The sequence below is a fragment of the Taurulus bubalis genome (assembly GCF_910589615.1).
Source record: "Taurulus bubalis genome assembly, chromosome: 14".
NCBI classification, from domain to species: domain Eukaryota; kingdom Metazoa; phylum Chordata; class Actinopteri; order Perciformes; family Cottidae; genus Taurulus; species Taurulus bubalis.
Window position 1 is genome coordinate 10,272,517 of NC_136602.1, and position 26,256 is coordinate 10,298,772.

Below are 26,256 nucleotides of genomic sequence, written 5' to 3' on the forward strand. Positions count from 1 at the left end.
GTGAGATAAAGATGAAGACAGAGAAATATAGTTGTGCAGACTCGTTAATGGTGTGGGGTACAGGGGATACATGAATGCTTTAGAAACTCAGCTGAGTCCAGGTACATGCCTGTGTGCTATTGATTGCTATTGTCAAACCTCTAGGAGCGGTTGTTCGCTTTGGACGTATCACATTACAGTTCCCCGGCTTCTCAGCCATTTTGTTTTAGCTTTTTACTGTCTTGCATTTGTGTACAGCTAATTGACTTTTCAATCACTAAAATACCATTTCCGTTTACTGTCATCATAGCACAAGCTCAGAATTATTGATCAGCTTGTCCATCTATTTGAGGATGGAAGGCCTCCCTTTTAAATTTTTACTGGAGTCATTAGCAACTGAACCATGCTCCATCCCATCACTCAAAAAACATTTTACTAGGATCGGATTCCAAGCCGCACTCCCTATTTCATAATGCTTATTTTTGTTGTTGTTTTTTGGCTACCACATCTCCAAACATTGAGCCGCATGTGAATGGCCAAAGTGTTTCTGAGCCGGAAACAGAGAGCCCCTCTCAGGTTTGCTTCGCCGGTAAGTGACCTCGGTGTAGCAGTGGAATTTAGGGGGGCGCTTTTTTTTGGGTTGGTTTGGGAGGGTTGGGGGCTGCAAGGGGGAGAAGGGGAAGTGAAAGAGCTCCATTCTTGTGTGCAGGTTCAGAGCTGGGCCAAGCTGAGGATGATGGATTGGGCCCTCTCTGGCCTCCAGCTGGTTTTTGGGGGTAATAAGTGGAGTGGAAGGCATGCAGAATACACAACTTTGGCCAGAGAAACACCTACGGTGGAGCATCTGGGAAATCTATTAGGGGGAAATGGCATACTGAAGACGAGGGATGATCATCAGCAAAAAAAAAATCTTGTTATTTTAAACTTAATGTTCATGTTTTAGTTTCACCACAAAAAAAAGAAAAAAAACTTCTGGCATTCCTTTTGACACACGAGAGTGAGAGGTGAAAGCCCTTGGTGGCTGTCATGCATCAGTCCACATTCACCCTGAGGGAAGATTTGAGAAGGCAGGGGAGGTCTGATGGTGGTGACATCAGGAGGGGACACCCTGTCTTGTCTGTTTCATGTCTAGGTTTCCTCCTGGAGGATGCTGACTTGTGTGTCTATCACAGAACAGGGCTGTCAGTGATGAATGCCCACCTGTAGTTTGTCACTATCCTAAGAGGACAAATCACATTAAACCCTCACTCTCTCACCTTGACCTAGTGGGCTACTTGTGGTGAAAGTGTCTGGGTAGGATGGACGGTCGGACACATGGATCATGGGGGGGGCATTCATTTCGAGAAAAGACGACTTGATACATTAGAAGCGAGAGGGTTAAAGAAGCAGTAAAAGTGTTCAACGGTCATGTCCTTTTCGTGTAAATCGCAGCATTTTGTCAGCCCCCAATAATGATGGTTTACAGATGGCTTAAGATGGTTTTTATTGGCTATACAGTGAACTGCATATGTGTGAGTTTAAGTATATGCATATGTGGGTTAGAATGAGAGAGGGGTGTAGAGAAAGCAAATGTATGCACTTCTGGCTCACACAGGCATCCATCCATATGTGTGTGTGTGTGTGTGTGTGTGTGTGTCTGTGTGTGTGTGTGTGTGTGTGTGTTTCTGCACGCTTTCCCATATGTGTGTATAAGAAGGTATGCGTTTCCGCTGCCAGACAGATCCTGAGTTAACACTGTTGTTACATGTGGTTGGATCGTCCTCCCCTCTGCGCTAAGGCTCAGAAAACTGTCAGGAAGACGATTGATGGCACTCTAAAATCCTATATCCTTATTTGTGTCAGATGCTATTCCCTAATAAATAATCTGTCTAAAGCACACATGACACAACATCTCTCTCGTTCTGGGTTTTGTCTCGTGCAAATATTACAATTGTTTTCATATGTGTGTCGATGCGACTTAATGTAGTGCGGTTGCGAGTTTGTACACCTGTGTGTCTGCAAAGAGAGAGACAGACAGGGTGGTGTGGGGAATCTGTGTGAGACTTCAGTCACCTGGAATCTGCGCATGTCTCTGGGATTCCCTGCATTCTTCAGACAGTTCTGATTGCACTTGAGGAAGAACTTGAGGAAGAATCTGAAAGAGAGCACAAAACAGAAGAAAAAACAATTAATTCCACCTTTTTAAATAACAAAGCTGTCGAAGGATTATTTAGACGCTCCCGTTCATCAGAAACAAACATGACATTGCACCACTTTGGACGGGGAAGTCGCAGCATTTCATTCTCTCAAAATCAAGAGCATCCGTCTCTTTCTCATCTCATCCGCTCACCTGAGTTCATGGGTCTTTCCCAACGCCCATCTGCCACTAACATACAGGAAGTCACTTGATATTCCACCCACCTCTTTAATCCCAGGACACCCCCTGTGCAATTAAAGTACTCCTGTTCAATAGGGAAGCAAATGAGGCCCACCTGTGACCAGGTCTTGTTTGAAGAGCATCAGGGATAAAGGACCTAACAAGGTGGGAGCGCGCCACAAAACTTATAGTCCTGTCAGGCAATTAGGCGGACACTCTTGGGACCACCGTATGCCACGCACACACACACACACAGAGACACAACGCATACACACACCCATGCACTTGTGGGTGGGTGAGGCAATTATGCCACAAATTACAACCTGGCTAATCGTCTCTGAACAAATGTCACGTCTGAGTGAGATCTGGGCTTGGTTAGTTTGTACGCTGCCTTCCTCTCCTCCTCTCAGGTGTCGCAAAATATATTGATGAAGCTTCGTGTTGAGAGCTGTATATCAGATGTGGCCTCTCAGACGCAGAATAGTTAAAAAAAAAAAGAGAAAGGGCCAATAATAAAGAATGTCTCAGACGTAGCCTATTGTGTAGATTTTTACACAACCACACAGAATAAACAATGAAATTGACTTGTTTTTGTAAATTCTCCCCAAAGAATCATGACTGATTGTGCCTTTGCTTTCTCCAATTCATTATGAATACCACACGGAGATATTTATTTTTCATCACATCGTACTTGCATTGCTATATGCAATATTGTGGTTCCCATTGTAATACTACCGTGGCTCACAGAATCACAGCGGCTCATTGGATTACCATAGATTGCACCATAGATTGCATGGCCATTTCATTCCACTAAATACAGTGGCTTGTGTGGCCTGTGAGGACGCTTTCACAACACTTAAGACTTCTCGTTCACCCACTGGGATCCTGGCCAGGCCATAAATCAGAGTCTGAAATGACCCTTCTAACCCTGGCCACATTAACACATGCACTGGTCATTTAGAAGTGTTCTTCGATAGACTCCTATACCTTGTGCTCCGCCGAGGGCCCAGGAGGGAGAGGAGAGGTGAGAAAATATTTTCACTCCACATCCTAGGAGCTTTGGCTTGGACATCAATAAAAGACGTTTTAACCCATGCCAGAATGCTGATTGCCTGTCGGTGTGTGGTGAGGCCATAAAAAACCTGACTTGTCATTAGTGCATTTCGCTTGATTGTGTTCACTGTGTTTTCGGGTTGCATCTGTTGGCTGATCATCAAAATGACCATTATGTACTCTAATTCCCTGACCCTGTTTTTATTTCCCCAAAGAGTCATAATGTAGAGCAGCAGACATCTGCGGAAAGCAGACCTGAAATACGACTTTTATTTGTCTGTCGCCTCTCATACAGATTGGGTAAGGCCAGTGTGTGTGTGTGTGTGTGTGTGTGTGTGTGTGTGTGTGTGTGTGTGTGTGTGTGTGTGTGTGTGTGTGTGTGCATGCGTTCGTGCACATCTACACGGGTATGTGTGCGTGTGAGCATGTGCAAGCACATGCATCATCCGTTGGTAGACAATTTATGTCAGAACAAGAGATAGAATACATTTCCTCGGCAATGCATTGACTTCATAAAAGAAACACATTACTTTCAGAGTTAGTCTTGTCTCTTGTCTTGGATACTTTCATGTTTTTACATACTGTTTCTACTACAGCGAAACCAAAAGTTCGGAAACAATAAACGCAAGAAATTGAGTGCCCACGCTATCATAAAGTGGCTCCTTTATGTTTACTGTTATGAAGGCAATTAAGCACAATTTCTCTACTAAAAAGATAAGCTTAATTTTCATAGTCCACAGCCGTGGCAGTGCTATAGCATCCATTACATTTGAGTTGGTTAAGATTCTCCATGAGCACGGTGCAAATTGGTCCTTGGTGAGAAGGAGAGCAATTAAGACAAGGCCCCACTCTCTCTCTTTTACTTCTTAAATATCTACAGAAGTTTGTGCTGGTGTTTTGGCATGCACGGAGACAAAAGGAGGTTGTTTAATTGTTTTTTAATGGGATATCAAGTCGTCGCTGCCATTAGATGTTGGCAATGGAGGGCAAAGGGGGATAGAGAGAAAGAATGAACTGCAATTAGGTTTGATTAAAGCTATCCTTCTCAATAATCAGCTGTTCTGACAGGACAGGGGGACCCTGGTGGCCGCTGAGATGGAGGAAGGTGTTGAGTGATATTAAGGCCAATGAAGGGGATATTAACATGGCTAATTAAAGCTCTTCCAAAGCCGGGAGAGGAGGCTCTCAGCGGACCTCACTGGATGAAATAATCGGCCAAGGCAGCTATCAGTTGGAGGAGGGAGAGAAAGGGAGTGCGGGAAGGGGTGGGGTGGAGTCCATCGGAGGGAAGGGGGGAGTAGAGGGAGGGATAGTGGGAGGCGTAAAGGAAAACTATGAAGTGTGAAGAAAGACAAAGAGGAAGACATCGACAGGCATCTAGAGAAAGACTTCCAGGGCTTCCACGGAAGCTCATTTTGACATCCGCGCTGTCTCTGCCTGCATGCCCGAAGTCTGCCAGTATAACTAAGACCTGACATCAGCTTTTATCTCCGACAGCCAGTCATACAGGTCCACAAATCAACGTTAAAACAATCCTGCTCATGCCTTGGTCTAAGGCAATTAATACGATTCTCCTGTAGTACCTCCATGCGCGCCCACTGCCGAAGCTACTAATCATGCCATAATGATTTCTCTCCCTCTGGTCAAAGGGGAAATAGATTGTCTCTTTAGTAATGCAGCAGGCTCGGTGCCTTCCACTCCCTGGCTTCACAGACCCGGTAATTGAGGAGAAAAAGGCCGACTTTGGCACTTTGACTGATTTGAGGGCTGCTAGACCCTCTTATCTTTACTCTGATCATTTTAGGCTGACACTCAAAGGAAGACCCATCGCCCTAATTCTAGCTCACCCTCTCCTATCATCAAACAGAGGGGAAATAGAAAAAAAGAAGAGAAAAAAACAAACAGGCAGGGTGAGGAAGGCCTTCTCTCATTTAAATGGCCAACTTAATTGCAGGGTTGATGTCACTCATGCATTAATGTCCATCCCTTTGACTTGAGCGAAGGGGGCAAATAAGGATAATGTTGTATTATTAAGGAGGCTATAGCTCTCCTGTCAATTTTATTCATCTTTTTTTAACTATTAATTTTCAGATTTGTATTATTTTTAATGACTTGTAAGAAATTCAAAGTTCAGCCTGAGCTATTTGAAATGATTTTCACTCGCGAGTTTCTTAAATTACACACATGGGGGATATATTTTTCTCTTCAATAGTACACCTTATTGTACAAAAGCGCTTCCCCTTATTTGTTTAGGCCGTTACACAATACACCGACAGATGGCCACAGTATCTGTAAGAGTCAGACAATCTGCTGACACAAGATCTCTACGCTGAGATAGTAGTACACGGGTCAATAGCATATCGGATTTCCAAAACGCCGGGGTCTTAATGTCAAGCCTCCTGCCTTTCCTACCTACTGCTCCAGTTATTAGGCACTCCACTGAACTGCATTCAGATTCCTGTTGTGACAAGGCGGAGCAGGTAAAACGAGAAATAGAGACACTTATAGATCTTAATCTTCCTGAGCACTTATTTATGCAACTGAGTGGTCTTGTATATATATATGTATTTTTTTTTTTTATATATATATATATATATATATATATATATCCAAATCAGTCAGTTAAGTCCCTGAGAGGCCGAGCTGAGCTGCGTGGCCATTCCTGTCGTATTCTGGTTCGCCGCTGTCTTCTCTCGTCAAGCAGAGCTGTTTTTCTCGCCTTAGCTGAAGTAAACCACAGCACATTAACAATATTTGCTCTACCCCTGTACAAGCGCCGAGGGACCAGACCCACAGATCCTATCACTTCTTTATCAGGGAACAAGTGCCTCACTATCCAACCTTATTGGGTTTGGGAGATTAACCCCTTCCACTCACGGGCTCTGCCCATCTCCTCCGAGAGCAGCAAGGCAGATGTCACCGTGATTATTATTGTTCGACATCAAATATCCCAACTACATGTCTCTGAGAATTTATTGGGTATTTCCAAGGCCTTTTTTTGATTTTTATTTCTTTATTTTTTTTTTTCAGCTGCTATTGTCAGTTCATTTTGTTGTTTCATATTTCATATTTTTGTTGGTGGTGTGTGTGTGTGTGTTGCGGGGGTGTCACAAATAATTTATGTGCTTCCTCTGCACCCTAACATGTAGCTGTGTCCCTCCATTCATCCCTATTTACCCTCTCCTCCACCATCCCCCTTTTCTTTCTAATGGGCAGAGTGGCATTGACATTATTTCACTTGAGGATCCCTCACTCTGTCAATCCCTCTTCATTTACTCCATGGCTACAGGACTCATTATGGTACCTCTTCCTCCTCCTCCTCTCTCTTTCTCTTGTCCTCTCACTCATTTTCCTCACCTCCTGTCTCTCTCTCCATCTCTCTCTCTCCGGACACTGTTACTTTCTTACTTAAGAGAATCGCTCGTCTTCACAAATGGTCTCACGTCAAACCCACTCCTAGCAAGCCCCCACTGATTCCCTTCAGGCTTTGGCGCAGGTTTACTGTAACAGATTAGACGAACACTCGGAGCTCCTGCTAACTATCCATCACTTGCTAACAGTGGACTAAGGCTGTGTGCTTTATGCAGCTTTTAGCTCCAGCCCGCCACATACTGCATGTTTAGCCCCGAGCTTTCTCTCTGCCTCTCCCATCCCCTCACATCAAGATACTGCTGAGGCTGTGTACTGTTGCACGCTGTTCTTTGTTTTACTCTGAATACGCCTTTTCTCTACCAGGACTTTGAACACAATATAATAAGACACGAGACATAAATAATTCTGCGTTGTTTTGTTTTGCACGGCCCTGTTGTTAAAAACGAATCAAACACTGGTTGCCGCTATAGAGCCGGCATCATCTACATCCAAACTGGAATTCATAAATATTGTTGGGATCATCACCAGCGCCATAAAACCTGCGTGATGATGATTACTGATAATGACTCTGACAGTCTCGATGATGTTGGTCGTGAGGTTGCTGACATTACAAAAATAATCACGTACATCAACAATAGAGTTCTCGGGAACATTTACTCAGTTCAACAGCTGGACGGCAGAGAGGTGTCTCCGGGTTATTTTTGCGCAGGAGGAGAAATGCGGTGCTTTGATTACTGGTCAGCATTGGAGCTCGGGGCCTTGAGGAAATACCAGTCAGCACCTCCGTGCGCTAGTGAGATGGAAGATAAGCATATATTGGAGGAACCGGCTGGGGTGAATAGTAGTATTTAGGGTGTTGGACGTGGGGTTCTGGAAGGCCCCAGAGCCGGCCAACAATGAACGCCATACAGCGTCGTCTCTCTCCTGTGCCACCTCTGAGTGATCAGACCCAGGCAAGATGCAGAGGAACGCAGCTGTACAGGCAAGGCCAGCAGGGGGGCTTTGACCGTTTACCGACAGCCATGCTGGATCCAGCAAGCCAGTGGGGTTCTATTTGTGTGTGTGTGTGTGTGGGTGTGGGTGTGGGTGTGGGTGTGTGTATTACATATAGGTCGGTGAGTCAGTGGTTTTGCTGTCTGTCCATGCATGCTCAAATGTATGCGAGTGTATTTCTACACCATATTATTACTAATGTATAATACATACATCTAAAGTGGCTGTCAGGACTGGTCAGTCGTCATAAAACATGAGGCAGCCACTCTGACATCGCAGCCACATTAACGCGTTCTCAGAAGGAAAAAAAAACACCCACTGTGGACCGTCATGTAGGCAGGGGGGGATAGAGACAGAAAGACAGAGAGCGGGTCGGTGCTTAAAGCTAACAGGTAACCTTTCTGTGCACCTAGGACAAAGGCAGGAGGAAAAAGAAAATGTCAAATTAAGAGAGGCCAGGCAGAGAGACGTGGCTGCCATATTTGTGTGAAAGCCCAGTGCTGTTGGCAGCAGAGATGGCTGCTTTCTGATTCATCTGGGGCCGTATGGCAAAGCTTTGTCAGTCTGTGCGAGGTATAAATAATTCAGGGTGAGAGATGGCAATTACAGGGCCCTGCACAACCAAAATGAATATTTTATAAGGACTAAAACTGCCCTGGAATGAATCACACACATGGAGTCACACACACATACACACACACACGCACGCACACACAAGCATAAGTGGATGTGTGCACACGCACACGTAAGCACACATGCACCCAAACACACACACAAAGGTAGCCCAAATGAACCTTTAGCTGTTTTGTATTGTTGACAATATAACTATTTTATTATATAAACCTCTGCATTGTGGGTTAATAATTTTTAATCTGCTTGCATGTGTGATTTCTCACAATATTTGCTAAAGGGTGAAGGAGCGTGTTAGATTTGTTGTTCTGTTTATTTACCACCACAAGCAAATACCTGTTTGTGATTTTAACTATTCAGTGGCCCATTTGAAATATATTAGCATGAAATGAAAATAAAAGCAAGTGTTCGATGTATAGAAAAGATCTATACAAAAAGTAGTCTCCAGAGACTCAGAGCCTTTACTTTTGACCCTGTAAATATGGTCTTTGTGTGTGAGCAAGAGGGGGGGCTGGGTGAGGGGGGCAAAATGCTAATGGGAAAAGATTAAACCCAAAAGCCGCCTGGAGCATTTACCTCTAAAGGGTTTTGTCTGTCAGGTTTCCTGCAAAACTCTCTCTTTATAATTCTGAGACAAAAAATAACATTGTTCCCTAGTCCTGAGGAGCGCAGTGGCTTGGTTGAATGGCCATTGTGTGGACCTAGCTAATGATACCTTAGCTTTTGTGAGAGGGAGGCCAGGTAGGTCTGTGACATCAGTGCCGCACAAGTGCTTCTCTGTCCGGATGTTTAGGGAAGGATTTCGTCCATGGTGGGAAAAGGGTATTGAGAATAAACAGGTCCTGTTTTTGTACCTGCATTTTAAACCCCTCGGTCTAAGACCGGGGGTATCCTGAGGGAAAAAAAACTGCATTTAAAATAACTTTTTTTATTTCAAATCATCATTTATCTAATAATGGGAATATTATATTTGTACATCAAGCTCCGGAAGGAGCCGCTTCAGCAGACAATGATGTAATTCCAGAGGTGTATTTTTTTTTCTTTCTTTTTTTTCCTCTCTTTTTATTTCAGCGGGAGTGTGGGCGTTTTATTTGTCAGTCCAAAGGGAAGATGGCAACCCTCTAAGGGAGGAGAGACCCCAAGCATGAAGACACAGATCGCATGTGTTGGAAAAAGTGACAGCGAGGCAAATGCTAAGAGAAAGCTGCTTCCTTACCGAACCGCACACTGTTAGCGATACATAGCTAGTTGTTGTGAAGGCAGCTGACAAACCCGTACCGAGGCATGTCTCGCCCCGTTTGTGAGTTTTCAAAGAATGTGATTTGCAAATAACATGAGTCTCTGGGCATAGACTGGGCATGTAAGTACGGTGAATAAAAGCCCCCCTGCTCGGCTGAGGGAAACCCTTACTTGTCAGCTCAGTTCTTTGTCAGAAACCTGACAGATAAATAGACAGTGTTTTGCCGCTCAGTCCTCCTGCCTTATGTACACAGAGGCATGTGTCTGCTTCCACATACAGGTTGACTTGCTTTAGGGGAGGAATTTGTTGAAAGATACCCCACCGCTTTTCAGGGCAATGACTGAAAATATTGTGGGCCACTTCAGACAGCATCAAACAACAAACAATGGGGGTTGATGTGTAACCAGATAAAACACAGATCGAATAGCTGGGCCTAAGCACCACTACAGGGCTTATTTTTCATGCAAATTACTACTAATGAGCTTCCTGAAATCTGACTAATTATATCAAAGTGATTTCTTTAATTAGTTCGTAATAATTCCTCGCATAAACATCATAGTAAACAGATTAAGCTATATAAAAATATCAATTTGTCACACTTTATACGAGATGCTGTGCAGCTGACGCTAATCTTGCTTCTCCAAAATGCCAGAGCAAACATTTATTAAAGAATTAAATGTGTACTTAGAGAATGTTTGGTAACATTAAGGAAGCATATCTTATGCATATTTCTCACGGTTCCCTTAAATGGTCTCTCTAACAGAAGTCAGACAAGTAAGTGAGACTTCAACATATGTAACTGGTGTGAGAGAGTCATGTTAGTAATTAAATATTATTAAATACAATATAAAACTCTATAATTAAAAGTCCAAGTAAAACAGAGCAAATGTTATTGCAATCTGACATCAGAGATTACTCCACTGAGTGACTGGAAATACTGCATGTCAAATCCAAATACCTATTTGAAAAATAACAGACGACTTCAGAAAAGATAAGAAATTGCATTTATCTACCACTTTGCACCTCTCGTTAATCCAACAACATTCCTCAAACCCCTGAAGAGTAAAAATACCTAATATACTACCAGTCACAAGAGAACTCATACGACTACCGATCTTTCTGATACCCTCAATCTGCACTGAGATGGATTAAACATTCAATTTGTTACTCGCCAGACCACCACCCAGGTTCACCACTTACCATACAAATGGAAAACACGCTAGTAATCTATTAGCCTGCCTGGTCTGACACTGTATTATGTTGTATTTGTATTATATTTACTTCAGGGAAATTACGATTCAAGTCATATTTATCTTCATGTGGAAATGTGTGTCTAAATGGAAATCACCTATAGTGTGAGGGTAGATGCAGAGCAATACTAATGTGATCCATGAACCGTGCGATTTAGTCACCCTCTATGGATGCACTATGGGCTGATTCTACATATCAAACATGCTCTCCCCCTGTTAAAGCCCATACCCAGAGCCCCCGATGCTGTTTGATAATTATTACGCTTACATTACAACAAGACCTTGCCTGTGGAGCTGGAAGAGCCGCCCCCTTCCCCACAAACACACACACACACACACACACACATACACGCACGCACACACACACGCCCTTTGTCATATACTGTAGTAAACAGCTTCCCAGTAAGCTGTTTGCACTTCACTGCCCGCTCTAGGAAATAAAAACAAAGAGCAAATTGGGGGTTTTGCGTCTCAGTGAATAAATAAGGTTGTTTTACTCACAGAATCCATTACCTTTTAAAACATGTGCCTAATGCGTTCAGCCTTTTCATTTTACAAACAAAGCCTAAATTAGGAATTAAATACATTCGTATTTAGATAACGGCATTAGCTTTATGACATCAATGTGAAAAAGTTGGACAGCATCCATATCATTCCCATGCTTCCATTGTTACGTTAAATTGCAATATTAATCCTGGCTCAGACCAAGGTACTGTAGCTTTTATGCGGTGCACTTGAATTATGCTATTGAAGTAATTGATAGTGATTCAGTCATTGAAGGTACTAATCCCATGATTCAGTTCATCTCTCTCAGTGCCATTTACCTCCAGATGTTTAGAGTTTGGGGTAATCAATAAAGAGGGAATAAAGATTGGCATTCACAATACTCCCCTTGACAAGCTCCAGCCGAATGTTTGTCAAGCAAATTAAACACACTTAGACTTTTCACCTGCTCCTACAACGACACCACATATGGCCGTGAAGTTAAAAATAAGAAACTCTGCATACATTACCATGCATAATGCACAACTCCCTCCATTTAATATGCAAATTTTGTAAAATATTACTGAATACCTTCTGTTCGGAATGAATAAATTTGAATTGCAATTAGAATAATCTTGTATAATTAATGAAAACTGTCAATTTTGGTTCCGAAGTAATTTGATTAGCATGTTGATAGGACACTTATCAAGTTCAGTAAACTGTTAGATTAAGAAGATGAAAAAAAAAGATTCTAAGGATATTTTTCTCAACGGCTCTGACATTTTCCCTTGGCATTGTAAACAAAGACAGTAGCTGGCAAACTTCCTGAATCGAGGGGCGAGAGAGGGAGGGTGGAGAAACAGAAAAAGAGAAATAGAGACGAGGACAGAGATAGAGAGCCTCTTGAGATAATCTGTGAATCTCAGTCCACAGATGAAAAGGAGTCTATCGTCAAGGCTCCTGAGTGAGCTACTCATCTCTGCCCTCTGCTCTCCAGCTAAGCCCAAGTTTATGGGATTTATCTCGTGCACCATTTGTAGTTTTCACATCACATGATGAGTTAAAAACAGCACACAGCTTTTCTAAATGTTTGGAGGCTATAAATGTAGAGTTCTCAGCTAAAACCCACAGACAACTGATCCCAGTCTGCAATTCTTCTGAGAGTAGCTATCTATTAGTGATCAACAAATTGATGTACGCCATTGTTGTATTGTATAAAACAGAACCATCTGTACTGTCTACAGATGAACAGAGCTAGTGACCTCCTTTTCCCCTCTCTTTCTCTGCTCATTAGCTACCCTGAACCTCTTTCTCTGCTGCTTTCAGTTTTCAAACCCCCAAATGAGACCTAAATCGCTTGCAATACAGGTTAGCTTGAGGAAGGGGGGGAGGCAAACATCTGTCGCACTAGGTACCCACACGCAGCTCGGGGTATCTCCTGCGAGGAACTTTGGGGATGTTTAATTCATAAACGCTGTCATCCATGTAAACCTCCTGATTTCATAATGACTAACTCTTGGTGGTTTAATTAATTTAATAATGCCTTTCAGAAGCCATAAATGAAAGGGTCTCTGAAGTGGTGCATTAATTAGCCAGAGCCGATGCTAGCCCTGTCAGACTGGTGGCTGTCAAAAGCGGGGCAAAGCGGAGGATGGGCACAGCTGACGTCCTGAGGTTAGAGGTCGTGCCAATCACGCTCCTCACCGCACTTAATGAGTCATAATTTGTGTCTAGTATACACATGTATTAGGGTCAACCTGTGGTCATGTCCATAATTCTCCCCCCTTGCTAGACTACATGAAAATAACTGGCGGGGGCGACAAGGTAGTTTCATTCTCAGTAATAAGCTGTGGCATGACCACATTATGGTGCTACTTGTATTTACATGGCAACCACCTCTGAAAGTACAATCCGTCAGATCTCTGCCTTTACCTTTTTATAAGGTTGATGTCGTTACCGTCTGCGTCTTTTGCTTTAATTACTATGTAATGGCTGATGCTCACAAGGTTATAACATAGAATAAATCAAACTTCATTAAAAGTCTCGGCAACTCAACGCATGAGTACACAAAATCATCACAGAGCCAACCAGATTATACTCCAAACTAACTCCATGCATCTCATAAGGAGGTTGTTTTCCTTTTTCATATTTCATAAATATGAACCAGGGAGGTTTGTGTCTGTGCCTGTCCATTTATTACCATAAAAATCAGCTGACTGAAGTATCTCACTATCTGTGGAGGCAATTAACTGTTTTGAGAGAATGCGTAATACGGGACTTTGTAATGGTATCATTTGGAGTCAAGGCACAGATGCGCCGTGCGGAGCCATACTGTAATTAGAGAGAAACGCTGTACAGGTTTTCCACTAATTAGCAAATTATGCTGAAAATAGCATCAAGCTAATTAACAGTTATTATGGCATTTTTGAAAGTATGACTTTAATTAGCAAAGTCCTGACGCAGGCAATTTCAAACTCGTCTCCAAGAAGATGAGGAAGAAAAGAAGAAAAAAAAGAACATGGGGCATGATCAAGAAGATACCCAGATTATTATGATGCCGTCAAAAACTAAAGGAAGGGGGAAAAAAAAACAGGAGGGGAAAAAGAGACTGAGGGAGGGAAGAGAGGAGGAGGAGGAGGAGGAGGAGGAGGAGGAGGAGGAGGAGCACCGGGGGGGTAAAGCTTTTGTGTGTTGTGTCTGAATCTCCATCCAAATGAGGGGACATGTGTGCTGTGCCACGTTGCCAAGAGGAGCCCTGAGCCGTGTGCCCAGTGTCAGGTGGCAGCGGCTCACCCCTCAGCTACCAGGCGAAGACGAGAGTGAGCTCAGCTGGTGCCCACAGCCACTCACTTATTCTACTCCGCTGCACATTAAAGGAGCCCTCGAGTGGAGCCAAGCAACGCCAGCCAGCCAACCTGACAACAACACTCCACCTCCTCCTCATTTCCAACAGTTCCTCTTAGCACTTCCAGGGGAACCCACCTTGGGCCTAATGACGGTCGGTGACGGCAGATAAACCTGAAGAATTCTACGTCACGTTTGTTTCGGAAATAAAAAATATCTTCTCCGTCATTCAGGAAATTCCAAGTGGAATTATTTCTGTTTGGGGAAATGCCATTTATTAACGTCGCAATTGTTGATGAAATGAACGAGCGTGAATACCTGGGAGGTATTTTGTAAAAAATCATTTTTTTAAGGCACCTGTGCAAAACCTTTTGAAGGAAGGAAGTGTCACCAGTGGAAGTGGGGAAAAGAGTGAAAGAGGAGTGGAAGAGATGGAGGAAGAGCGGGGTGGACTGAAGGGTCTTTGAAGGCCCAGTGTGTGAGAGAGAACAGAAGTGTGCCTAGCCCCAGGCAGCCTACGGCTCAGGCCCATTAGCTAGACTGACCTTGCCCGCGCCTTTGTCTTTGTGCTCTCCTCCCGCTGCTTCCCCTTCTCAAGCATTCCCTTTTTGTTGTCTCCGAGCGAGATTGGGAAAGGGGCCATATCTTTCAGCTTTCTAAACCTCCCAACCCCCCATCTACAACTCCACCCCTCCACCCCCCACACACACTCACATACACACACGCACACACTCCCCACTCCTCGCCTGGAGCTCGTGCCCCAGAGGGCTCAGTACAGTGACACCCCTAGCCGGTGGCCACCTCTGCCCCGATCAGAACTTGGCTGGAGTGGTCAGTGCCCCGAAGACCCCCAGAGAAAAAGCTACATATCAGGGGGCCCGAATCATGGCACTGCAGGCCTCGCATACGTGCACCCACTCTGGGCAGCCTGCCTCTTTATTGCCTGCCTCTCATTTGAAAGGATGGAGCCTGGCTGCCAAGTTTTGACACCGCCACATATGGCCTCCTCCATCAATCGGACTAATCAAGCATCAAGGGGAGGCAGGACCAGCTTAATTGCCAGCCAGATATAGCTGCTCTCACTTGACGTGCAACCTGAAATAGAAACAGGTCTGAGGAGACATGACAGAAGACAAATGAATATGGCCATTGTTCTAATAATTATATCAAAATACCCATATTCTTAAATATACAAAAATAACAGCTAATGCAACAGATCCTGTTATTTCAACATGGCAAATCAACACGATTGCAAATATTGCCTTAATATAGCATCATCTACTCATTAAAAAAGTGGATTATGTTCACATTTGTAATGTTTGGTACCTACGGTTAGAGAAGTGTACAGTAAGTTGTAAAGGAGTTTTTTTTTCCCATGCAGGCTGCAGTGCTCTGCTCCTCCAGAGTCCTTGAGGCGTTCTGCCTGCCTCTCTCAACTTCCTGTTTCCCTCCACCCCCCACTGGGGTAGCAGCCACGGAATAACTTAGCACATGGAATGAGAAGGAGAGATCAACAGCAGTGATCCATTCATCTTGAGTTTCTCCTGTCACTCTCCCTTTCCGTTTGTAAACACTGAGGGTCTGTGGTCAGAATGGCCTTTTGTCCACTGTGTTTTTCTGCGTCCCTCTCTCATTCACTTCAAAGGTAACAAGTGACAGATGTCTGTCTTCTCTGCGGTCTTAAACACTGAGGCTCCGCGATAGCATCTGGGCTGAATGTCAAACTGTGAATCTTCCCTAAGAATGTACTGTGGTTATGCCAAGCTCATTGTTATTAATGTCAGGGACACTGCCTACAGAAGTATTTAAGATACTCCCTGTAGTTCTCAGCAGGGAGCACATGTGTGGTGGGGAGGAGGGGGCACGTATGTAAAAATGATGGACAACAATTATTAGAACAAAATACTACAATAGAGAAATTATAACAAAAGACAGTGAATGGATGAATAGCTCAATTAGATCTGTATCAAGATTTCCTGATGGGTGTACAACTTCCAAAAGAATCTGACTCTGCATGAATCAATTTAGCCACAGGAGATGATGAAGGAAAAAAAAGTTATATATAATATGTTAAAGCAGAAGTTTTGATGGATTAAAGATTTCTTTGTAGTTGCAGGAAGTAGAAAAAATGGCAAAGGTGGTGGTGTTTTGAGCTTGTAATCACAGCACGGTGCTTTGTTTATTTAACTTTCTCATCTCCATCGCTGCCTGCTTTTGGTATTTACATGTTTAATTGAGAAGTGTGCTGCCGGTTTCTTCTGCCCATCTGCCGAGTCCCTTCCTCTTATCAGGCTCATTCCTCAAACTGACAGCTCTCCCTTTCTGCATATCTCTCTTTCACTCCCGTGCCACTACACTACTAACTCCTCTCTCTCCCCCTTTCCCTGGCCCTCTTCAATCTGTCACGGCCAGATATGAGTAATGACAATGCATTTCCCTGCGAATCAAACCAATAAGTAGAAACATGCACAAGCAGCCTCTTAAGAAAATTCCGTATCCAGAGTATCGCATTATAAAACTCTCTGTTGTGCCGTCCAGGTTTTTTTTTTTTTCCACCCCACGTCTAAATCACCGCCTGTCAGACGCAACATGTGTGTCATTGTATCCCCATCAGCGTGTTTCATTGTACACACTACCACCTCTGAAGAGCTGCCTCTTATCAGTCGAGTGTCAGAAAGCCCCCAGCACCACCACCTCCTCCCTGCTGCCTTTCTAAATGCTTTTCTATTAAGAGCAGTGTTGTGTCCCTCTGATAGCGGCAGCTTCTCCACTTCATCATTCATAATCCCAATGGGCATCAATGGACTCCATAGCCTCCCTATCCACACCAAAGGCTTTGTCAGTCAGCGCAAATGAAAACAACCTAAATGAGGGTGAGAATCTGAGGAATTCACCATTAGAGAAAAGGGAAATGGTGCAATAGGCCGAGGCACTCCAGTCATTAATAGTCCACTCAACAACAGGACATTGGTGATACCTCACATGTTTGGAGTGGGCTCTCAGTCTGCTTTTAGTCCATCTGGATGGTTTGAAGCATATGGAGGGCATTTTACAGGTGTAAAATGACACCACTTATGTGCTTTGTCTTTCAAATGCTGTTCTATTTTAGCGAACTGCATGGTATGACAGAGAAAAAACAATAAATTCCCAGCGGTAGACAAGTGTTCGGAAAATCAAGGAATGAGAGCCATGTGAAAAAACAAGGATGAAAAAATTATTCACCACTCTACATGATAGCGACGACGACGGCTAACTTTCACCAGCCTAAAAGTCTAAAATGATGTTCCCGCCCTTCCCAGCATGCAGAAGTCCCGCTGGGGGCCTCAATGTGATCAGCAGCATCCCCACCACGTCTCCTCATTATTGAGTAAATAGGTTTGGGCATGTCCTCAGTAAACAAAGCCAAGACTGACAGTTAAGGGAGTGAGGGGAGTGGGAGGCAGCCTCGTTCCCAATTAGAGTCGCCTCAGGCAAAACTTTAAAGAGGAGATCAATCCTACAGATCGCTAAACTGATCCTGTCACAGGCTGGGGATATTTAAACCGTGGTGCAGAGCAGAGCGGTGCAGGGCAGTTCTCAGTACAGTTTGACTGTGTGTGCTAATGACTTGGGGGTAGGCTCTCTCACCAGGACACACACCCCACAGCGAAGCGGCCGTGATTGACGGGTGAAATCGGACCTCAGCTGCAGTTCTCGGCACAGTAGGGGCCAGATGGGGAAATAGTGATTTGCGTTTTTTAGTATGCAGCTCCTGCACTTACGGATATTCCCTAATTGTCTCCCTTACTCACCTGTGAGGCTGTTTCCCATCACAGATGCAGAGTACATTTCAAATTAACCCAGGATGTTTTGATTTTTTCTCCCCCCCTCACACTACACCTTTGAAGCAGACTTATTAAAATGTGGCAGTGGGTCTCATCCCTGTCTATCTACTCGAGGTGAAAAGTTGGTTCTCACTAATGTTGGAACCAAATAAAGGGACTAACAAGAGGTGAATGAAGCTGGAGTGGTGGAGATGACACCTGAGTTTAATCGCACTGTCAAACTGTGACATCCTGCTAAAGCAGCAGATACTGTATCTTTGACTACAAGTGAGTGGCTGGCACACTCCAACTCCCAGACACACATGGGTAATGTGTAATGAGCTACCAAGCTCCCTGCAAATGCAGAGGGACTGAACATTTAAATGAGCGAATGATACATTATGTATATCACTGAGGTTCCTGTGCAGAAATTAATCATGATCATAAAAGCCAAAGACAAAACAACAAACTCAGGCCATTGCTAAATTGTTGTGATCTAATTCATTTTTCATGCCATTAAAGATAAAGAAAATCTTAAAAGGTTTGGTTTTGCTTGTCTGCGTCTCTTATTGAGAGTCATTCACTTTCAACTTTATTTGCGGATTATTGCAAATCCCCGGTACAAATCATATCATGAAATCATGTAGCTGGGACATTGGATGTGTTCTGCTAATGCTCAAGGAAGATCCCCTGAGGGAGCCATTGAGTGGGGGAGAAGGGGAAGAAAGGGAGAGGAAGGAGGGAGGCAGATAGAGGGAGAAAGAAAAGCAAGAGAGAGGTGGAGAGCGAGTTACAGGATGAGGAAGGGAGGGAAGGGCGGGAAAGAAAGACAGAGAGGAGGGGAGGGCAGCAGCAGTCAAGCTGCACTTTATCCTGACAGATCTCCTTTACACACTAATTTCCTTGTTAAAGAAGAGAAAATGGCACTCAATCCGGAGAAATCCTTTTCTCCTGGAGCAAGCCTGTCAGCTGAGGGATGAGTGGATACAAGCAGAGCTTTCCTCCTCAGGCTAGCTCCCCCTGGCACACAGCAGCTAGGCTACCGCTCACAGCCGAGCTCTCTATCTATAGCCATAATTAATACACCATCGGAATATAATGAAGCATACCATGATACATGAATTTCGGTCGGTGCTGTCGACATTTAACCGCTTGCTGGAAATCAAATGTGAAGTGAATTGATTTTCTGATCATGTCATCTCCATCACAAATGGCAAAACAAATTGTGTACAAACATTTCATGCTCAGTTGCTGTTTCTAAACATTCCCCATGACAAAATGCTGAGCCCCCCTCAGCCCCACCACTCATTCATTCGCAGCTACCAGCAAAGACAGCGAAATCCAACGAGCGCACATCTTTCACCGCAACATATTTATCACTGAATTTGTAATTCGCCAAAGTGTATTAGCTTGGATTTAAAAAAAGAGAGAAAAGAAAAGCCTCTTTTATTTTAAGTCAGGGGTGTTAGCTGTTCAGTCTGGATGTTCTCATCTCCCAAGATTACTATTCGCGGGGTGTGTGTCAAGACTACTTTTCAGAAATCTCGGTAACAATTCAGATGCGATCGATAAGGAGTGACAGTTTATTCTAAGGCTTAGCACAGGCCAAGAAAAGAACGACTGAAGCATCAAGTTTAGAGGAATGAATTTGTTTTGTATTTGATTTTTCCATTAAATTTATCACCACTTTAACTCTGCCTTTTTTCCCTCTCCTCACTCGTTCCCTCTCACTTTCTCTCTCGCTCTGTCACTCACATCAACAACAAGGCTGTAAACGGCTGTCAATTTCTCATCTGTGATTTCCATGTCTTCACTTTCATCCATTTTTGATTGCTTCACACCCTCTACCTCTGATGCTTTTAGTGCTCATCGGTGACCTTGTGAGATGATGGGGGGAATTATAAAATAAATGTTCAGTGTCAGAGTGCTGCTGCCCTTTGTAACACTTCATCATATCGGCTGTGGGCGGAAAATAGTTGAGAAACATTTTCTTACAAAACTGCCTAATGCTGGTTTGGCACAAAATCATATGGTAAATCTATTACCACTTTGTCAAGAGGAACCACTTGAGGTTTCCCACAGTGTAGCAGCAGGAGAAGTGGGAAACTGTGACCCTGAAACTCCAGTCCGATTTCTCTTATTAAAGTGTTTTCCAAATCTTCTCCCTTTTCGGATTTAAGGGTCATTGAGGATGCCAATCAGAAGGACAGGCCAGTCAGAAAGCCAGCGGCGTGAACAGGACAGGAACCAGCTGATGAAATTCATCCATACTTCTCACTTATGATGACATGATTGATTTTCCCTCAGAGTGCTCAAATGTAGGATTGTCTTCCTACCCCCATCTCCTCCTCCATCCCGCCTCAATCTGCCCACCCACCCGCCAAGCCAACAGCTAATGGATAAAGCCTCTGTCTGTCTCAGGCATGGCGGAGAGTTGACGAGTGGAAGAACAACTGCAACGAATGAAGGGTGAAATCTGAGAGTGCAATTTTCCGTCTGTCAATCTCCCTTCAAGAGAACAAGTTGACCACCAATCAGCGGAGTCGATTCGGGGCTGGTGGTTGATGGGAGCATTCTGAGTGACAGCGTCATGTCACTACATTAACACAGCAATGAAAGACATAAAAAGGAATTTTGTGAAGGGCCTGGCCAGTTATTCGATTGCTGGCTGTGATTTGGGGTGTTGGGACTGTAGTTTTCTGCCTTAACAAATGAACAAACTGACAGGTTAATGCATAACATATCGCTCTATAATTTATGGTTCTGAATTTGGGAGACTCCTATCATCCACTAGATGCTTCAAAATACAACCAATTAAACTTTACTTAATTATTAAAGGTAGAAAGTGAGGGAGAAACATGCCTTAAAAACTCTTGCTTGCAGTCAATTACGATAAAACTTTAATGAGCCTGGATAGAGAGCCATAAAAACTGATAGCCCCTCCGTCATGAATTATATATCCATATCGATTTTGTTTCTTTGCTATAAGAATTGCAGGTAATCGTATGTTACCACATGTAAAGTGCACTTCCCTAGCGAGGATAAATATTAACCATCAAATATATATGAGGTGTGTGTGCATTTATGACCAAGCTCATGGAGAAAATGAAGAGCAGAGATGTCGAGGCGAGGGCCGTTGGGAATGGATGAAGGGTGCCATATCTGACAGTAAGAGAGACCCTTAGCGGTGCTGGCTTGATATGTTACCTAGTTAGCGTCACAGAGAGAGGAATAAATAGTTCTTTATTATTTGTGGTTGCCATCATGTCTCTCCTAATAGACAGGCTATACTGAGTTTAAACCACATTATCCTCTGCGAGACCATCGCAATTACTCTTGAGAGCTAGGTCTGATGTGTGGATAAGGCAGGTCGCCCATGTCTTAATGAACACAAACAATGTGAAATGGAGGAAGGAGCAGTGGGGGGAAAGATAATGGCAGGGGAGGGCTTGTTTTAATAGAGACAGCACTAAGTTGCTTGCTATGATCTATGCGGAGTCTAAAAATGCCGAAAACCCCCAATGTTAGTTTGTGGAGCTCTTTTTTCATGATCCTATTACCCAATCAATTCACTCCCTTTTCCCTGCATTTCGCCGGCGAACAGCAGGCACAAATCCTGTTTAGCGGATCTCCAGTTGTGGACTTGTGTGTCTTGCTGTCATTGTCACGCAGTCCTTCCTTGTTGGACACTCGCGGAGGTTAAAGGGCAGCAAACTGGATCACCGTGACGCCCGGCGCGAGTGTTATCCCCAGCACAAATGGCTCAGTGCTGGGTTAATTGATAAACTGCCGCTCCACTTCATTAGTCAGACAGACCGGGCTTAACGAACGAACACAGAGAGAGTGTCACTCTGAATATGTTAATCATGACTGGCCATTATGGGGCTCTTCCCTCTACCTTCTTGTGTCACTCTCTGGTGAACTACAAAGACGAGGCATGTGGACTCACTTCAAGCCCTGGGTGTGCTTGTATCGAGCAAGGCTATTTATCTGTGACAATAGAAAAGAAAACAGGAGACAGACAGACGCAAGAGTGGTCCTTGGTGTTATTGAATATAAATATATAATAACCATTTAAAAAATGCATCATTTGGCCTTTTCACTAAGGCAGTTGTAATATAGCGCTAGGTGAGCACTGTACTTGACGTACACACTGGAGGTGAGGGTGTCAGGGGAGAGCTCGCTGGAGCGAGAGGAGGTTTTATTGTTGCCCAGCCCTTCCGCTTAAGTGCACATGGCTGGGAGGAAGCCGGGACCTCCAGCTCTGACCTCTGCGCATGTATATTTAATAGGCCATCAGTTGGCCGGGGCAGCGCTCTGATCAGGATTCAGAGAGGGGCTTTGAACACCCCTGTGTATTCCTGAGCGTGCAGCCTCAAGCTGCTCTCCCCAGCTGTGTCAATCCGACAGCACTGTTACAGGCACCCAGACAAGGCGCTGGGCACTCCACTGCTACCGCCTAATGACTACAGGAAGAAAAAAAAGAAAAACAAACACAAAAACAATAACATTTGGCGTATGGAGCTCTGCTACCATCTAATGAGTGGTTTTAAAAACTGAAATATTACGCCAGCTGATAAACTGTAGGGTCGTGTGGGATGTGTTTGGCTTATATCGGCTATACCATGCACGCTATGTTCCCCTTAATAATAACAAAATGGCAATCACACGGTGACTACACTACACACGCCGGTAACGATTGCGGAAACAAGGCAGCAAACAGAGAAGTGCCACTCGTGTGTCTTTTCTTCTAACAAGGTATCACTACTCTTTGAATCAAATCGGCCCGGTGTGTGTGGGTGTGTGTGCGAGCGTATGGATGTCACAGTGCACGCACGAGTGTGTGAGTGTGTGAGGGCAGCTTAACGAGGGTGGTTCATTTGACAGGCAATTAGTTTGCGGAGCTGCTATTGACAGCCCCTGTGCTTGTGTTTGTTCAACAGCTCTGGGTGAGTTCCACGCTCCCTGGGCTACGTGACAAAGCACCTCCGACAGGGAGCTCCTGATCTCCACCGAGGCTCGTAGGCTCGCACTGTGAGGGGGGTGGATATGTGACAGGGTAGCAGAGAGCAGGGAGAAGAGAGGAGAGAGAGGGGGAGCCGTACAAAACCCACAAGGGTCTATTAGGGGGTTGTTGCAAGTTAATGTAGCAACAACATACTTTTTTGTGTCGTATTTTGAAAGGCCTGAGCAATGATGTTGTCATTTGTTGTTTGATTGCGGGGATAGCGGAGGGTAATCTTAGGAGACACACAGGCTCTCACACTACATGCACACACATAAAAATGCAGAAAGAGAGGAGACAAGGAGGTGGGGGAAAGCTAGGGGGAGATGGAGGAGAGGAAAAATATAACAAGATCCAAACACTCTTTTATCCTCGAAAATCCCATATTCTAATGCAAGGGGCCCATCCCTATTTTAGTTGCAACCATTTCGTTTGTAGAGCCAAGCTCCAATCAATATCATTATTTTCACAGAGGATCGAAACGCCTTCACCGAGTTAATGGGGGATTGAGGTGGTAAACGTTTACCCTCTCACTGTCAGCAGAGCAGTGGTCCATAGTGGGCCCAGATGACAGCACTGGCCCCACTGTGGACACACTATGTGGAGATGTCCTGTGGGTAGACAGGCTGCATGGACTGTCAACCGCCTGCCATGCCCTAGATGGCCTAACATATCAGCCACTTGAGTTAGAGCAGCAGCAAGGGCTTTGACTTCTGCTAGAGCTAACAGAAACAAACCAGCCAGTGCTGGCAGCAGCATTACCGCACTGCTTGACATTGTTATTGTTGATACAAGAAAAACTGGAAATAGACTTTGGTTTTTGCCCGAGTTATTTTCGCGGAATAATTCAACGTAACGCAGAGGTAATTAAGTAAAATATGAAATAACACGCCGCATTAACATGAAACATTATTCGGTCAATGCTAGCCGTCTATGACTATGGATCAGCTGTTCTGTCGGATTTTGGAGAAATGAAGACTAATCTGCAGCTGGCAACAGCAAAGCAAATTCTCTCATATAGCAGCATATGCTAAATAGCTCTTCAAGCGCGCAGATGCATTGCTGTAAAATACTTCTCCTGTCTGCGTATCTGCATCTCCCAGATGGGTCCCAAGCTGTGCCAAACTGCATCTCATCAACTGCTATGAACTATGGCATCACATGACCGCATGAGATATGTGGCGTCCCATTCTGCCTTGCCTTGGCACAACATGGTCAAGCGATGCATCATCAGGAAGCCCACACTTTGTCAAAATGGAGGTAACTAACGCGGGGAGGACGCAGGGGGAGAGAGGGCTTTTTTCTGCTCAAAGTGTTGAAAGTTCTGTTCAATCACAGGAGCAAAGAACACGACTTTTGTCCAATTTCTTTTTTCTTTCCACTTTGGGAAAAAAGACTAATCAGGAGAGTTCGAGTTGATTTGGGTTTGCATGAGGGTGTGACAGAGCAGTGAGAGATTTCATGGGACGTTGCCCCATGATTCATTGAGTTATTGGTTTCCGCCCTGTTTTAATCGCCGGCGGGCCTGGGCCAAAAAATCTCGGAGGATTCCGGAGAGCTCTTTTCTCCACCATTCAGCAGAATGGAATTTGGTCTGCAAGTGCCTCACGTCATTCGAGGCGTCCTTCACAGTTTCGGGGGCCCTAATTCAAACCACATGGAGGCCAGCGTCCGGTTACGGACCTCTGCAAAAAAAAAAGGACACATTCCCATTGGCTGCTTCGAGATGGGAAATGGGGTGTCTTGATGGAAAAAGATAACAAACACATCTAAGTAGGAGTCACAACATAGCCAAAGCACACACACATTCACATGCATAAATATACATACACATGTACACACACGGGGACATATACAAATATACACGCATAGACACAAATACACACACAGACTGAAACATACACTTATGGGCCGGCAAAAGCTGTTTGCTTGACATGATGGAAGAATGAGCAGCAGGCTCTGTAATATTGCTCCTATTCTTCATTGACAAGCATATATATATTTTGCTGTTCCCAACTGACTTTGCAGCGCTGAACTCCATTTATGAATTATCTGACATATTTCCTGCTATTTTTTTGACAGGAGTACTCAGAGGAAATTTCAAGGCACCTTTCTCCTGACAAGTAGAAATATCAATATTTGAATAAATTGCAGATTTGGATCTCTTCACATGGATGCTCTCCAGCAAGAGAGTGTGTGTGTGTGTGTGTGTGTGTGTGTGTGTGTGTGGGTGTGTGTGTGTGTGTGTGTAAATGTGTGTTTGCCTGTGTATGTTTTTGCATGTGCGTGTGCTTGTGTGTGTGAGTGAAGGGAATGGGAAGGGGTTTGTTTCATTCTGTTACCACGGTCTTATCCCCCTGAGCCCGCAGGCAGAAATCTGTATGCAGCATTTCATTAGGAGGGAGCTCGACTGAGTGACATGTGAAGCACACCTCGCCGTCGACCTGATGAAGTTTACTTCTCTCAAACAGCAAAAAGCCACTTTGTAGACTAGCCCTTTTTTCCACAGAGGAAGAGAGGGGGTGATGGCTGAGCACCAATAAAAGAATCATGAATGTTGTTTCGCAGAATGACAGGCCTATCTGTACACAAATATTTCTCTTCGAGAGAAATGTAAGCTTCAGAGCTTTTTTTTCTTCCTCTTCTCTTTTTAAAGTAGATTTGAATTGATAGAACTGACAGTCTTCAAAATATGATCACCTAAATTCTAAGTCTTGTAGGAAACATCTAACAAGAGGCAGAATAGAAACAGATTGTTCTTATCTGACAAAAGTGGGAAGTGTGATGTGAGGAAAGTGGCATCTCACCCAATGAACTAAATAATTTACAAACAAATACACTATTGTCCTACAACCTTGATAAATACTCCATGTCTGTATGAGAGGTCAATGTCAAGCATCCATAACACTCAGCGCTGTCGTCTTAAAGCTCCTGGTGTTACGTATGAGAGACTTCTGCCTATCTGTCTCACTCTGTTTAGCTGCAGTAGCTGCCATTCTGTCTGCATGTCTGCTGCTGCCGCTGATAGATCACTCTCCTGCCCACCGCTTCAACCTACCCCCTCCCCTCCACACCCTACCATCATTTGAGGGGGCCTGAGAAATGACTTAGCCATGTGAGGTCACTCAGGTACCAAAAAGGCTGTGACCCTGTGACCCCGCCAGGCGACCTCCCTGACCTGAACGTCATACTTTCTCCCTCTCCAACAGAAAACAAAAACAAATCTTATCATGTGACTCCGCGGCTCA

The 26,256-nt window shown here is 44.2% G+C and overlaps 1 protein-coding gene across 9 annotated transcripts in view; it reads right to left on the reverse strand.

Annotated features, from left to right (window-relative positions):
- The window catches only part of LOC306746644 (transcription factor COE3), a gene marked incomplete at its 3' end in the record, with an annotated part of 65,597 nt that overhangs the window by 23,896 nt on the left and 15,445 nt on the right, over positions 1-26,256 (reverse strand). For all 9 annotated transcript variants that reach the window (XM_079229589.1, XM_079229588.1, XM_079229587.1 and 6 more), the window contains exon 7: positions 2,032-2,113. In XM_079229589.1, coding sequence (XP_079085715.1) covers positions 2,032-2,113 — 82 coding nt within the window. The remainder of the gene's footprint in view (positions 1-2,031; positions 2,114-26,256) is intronic.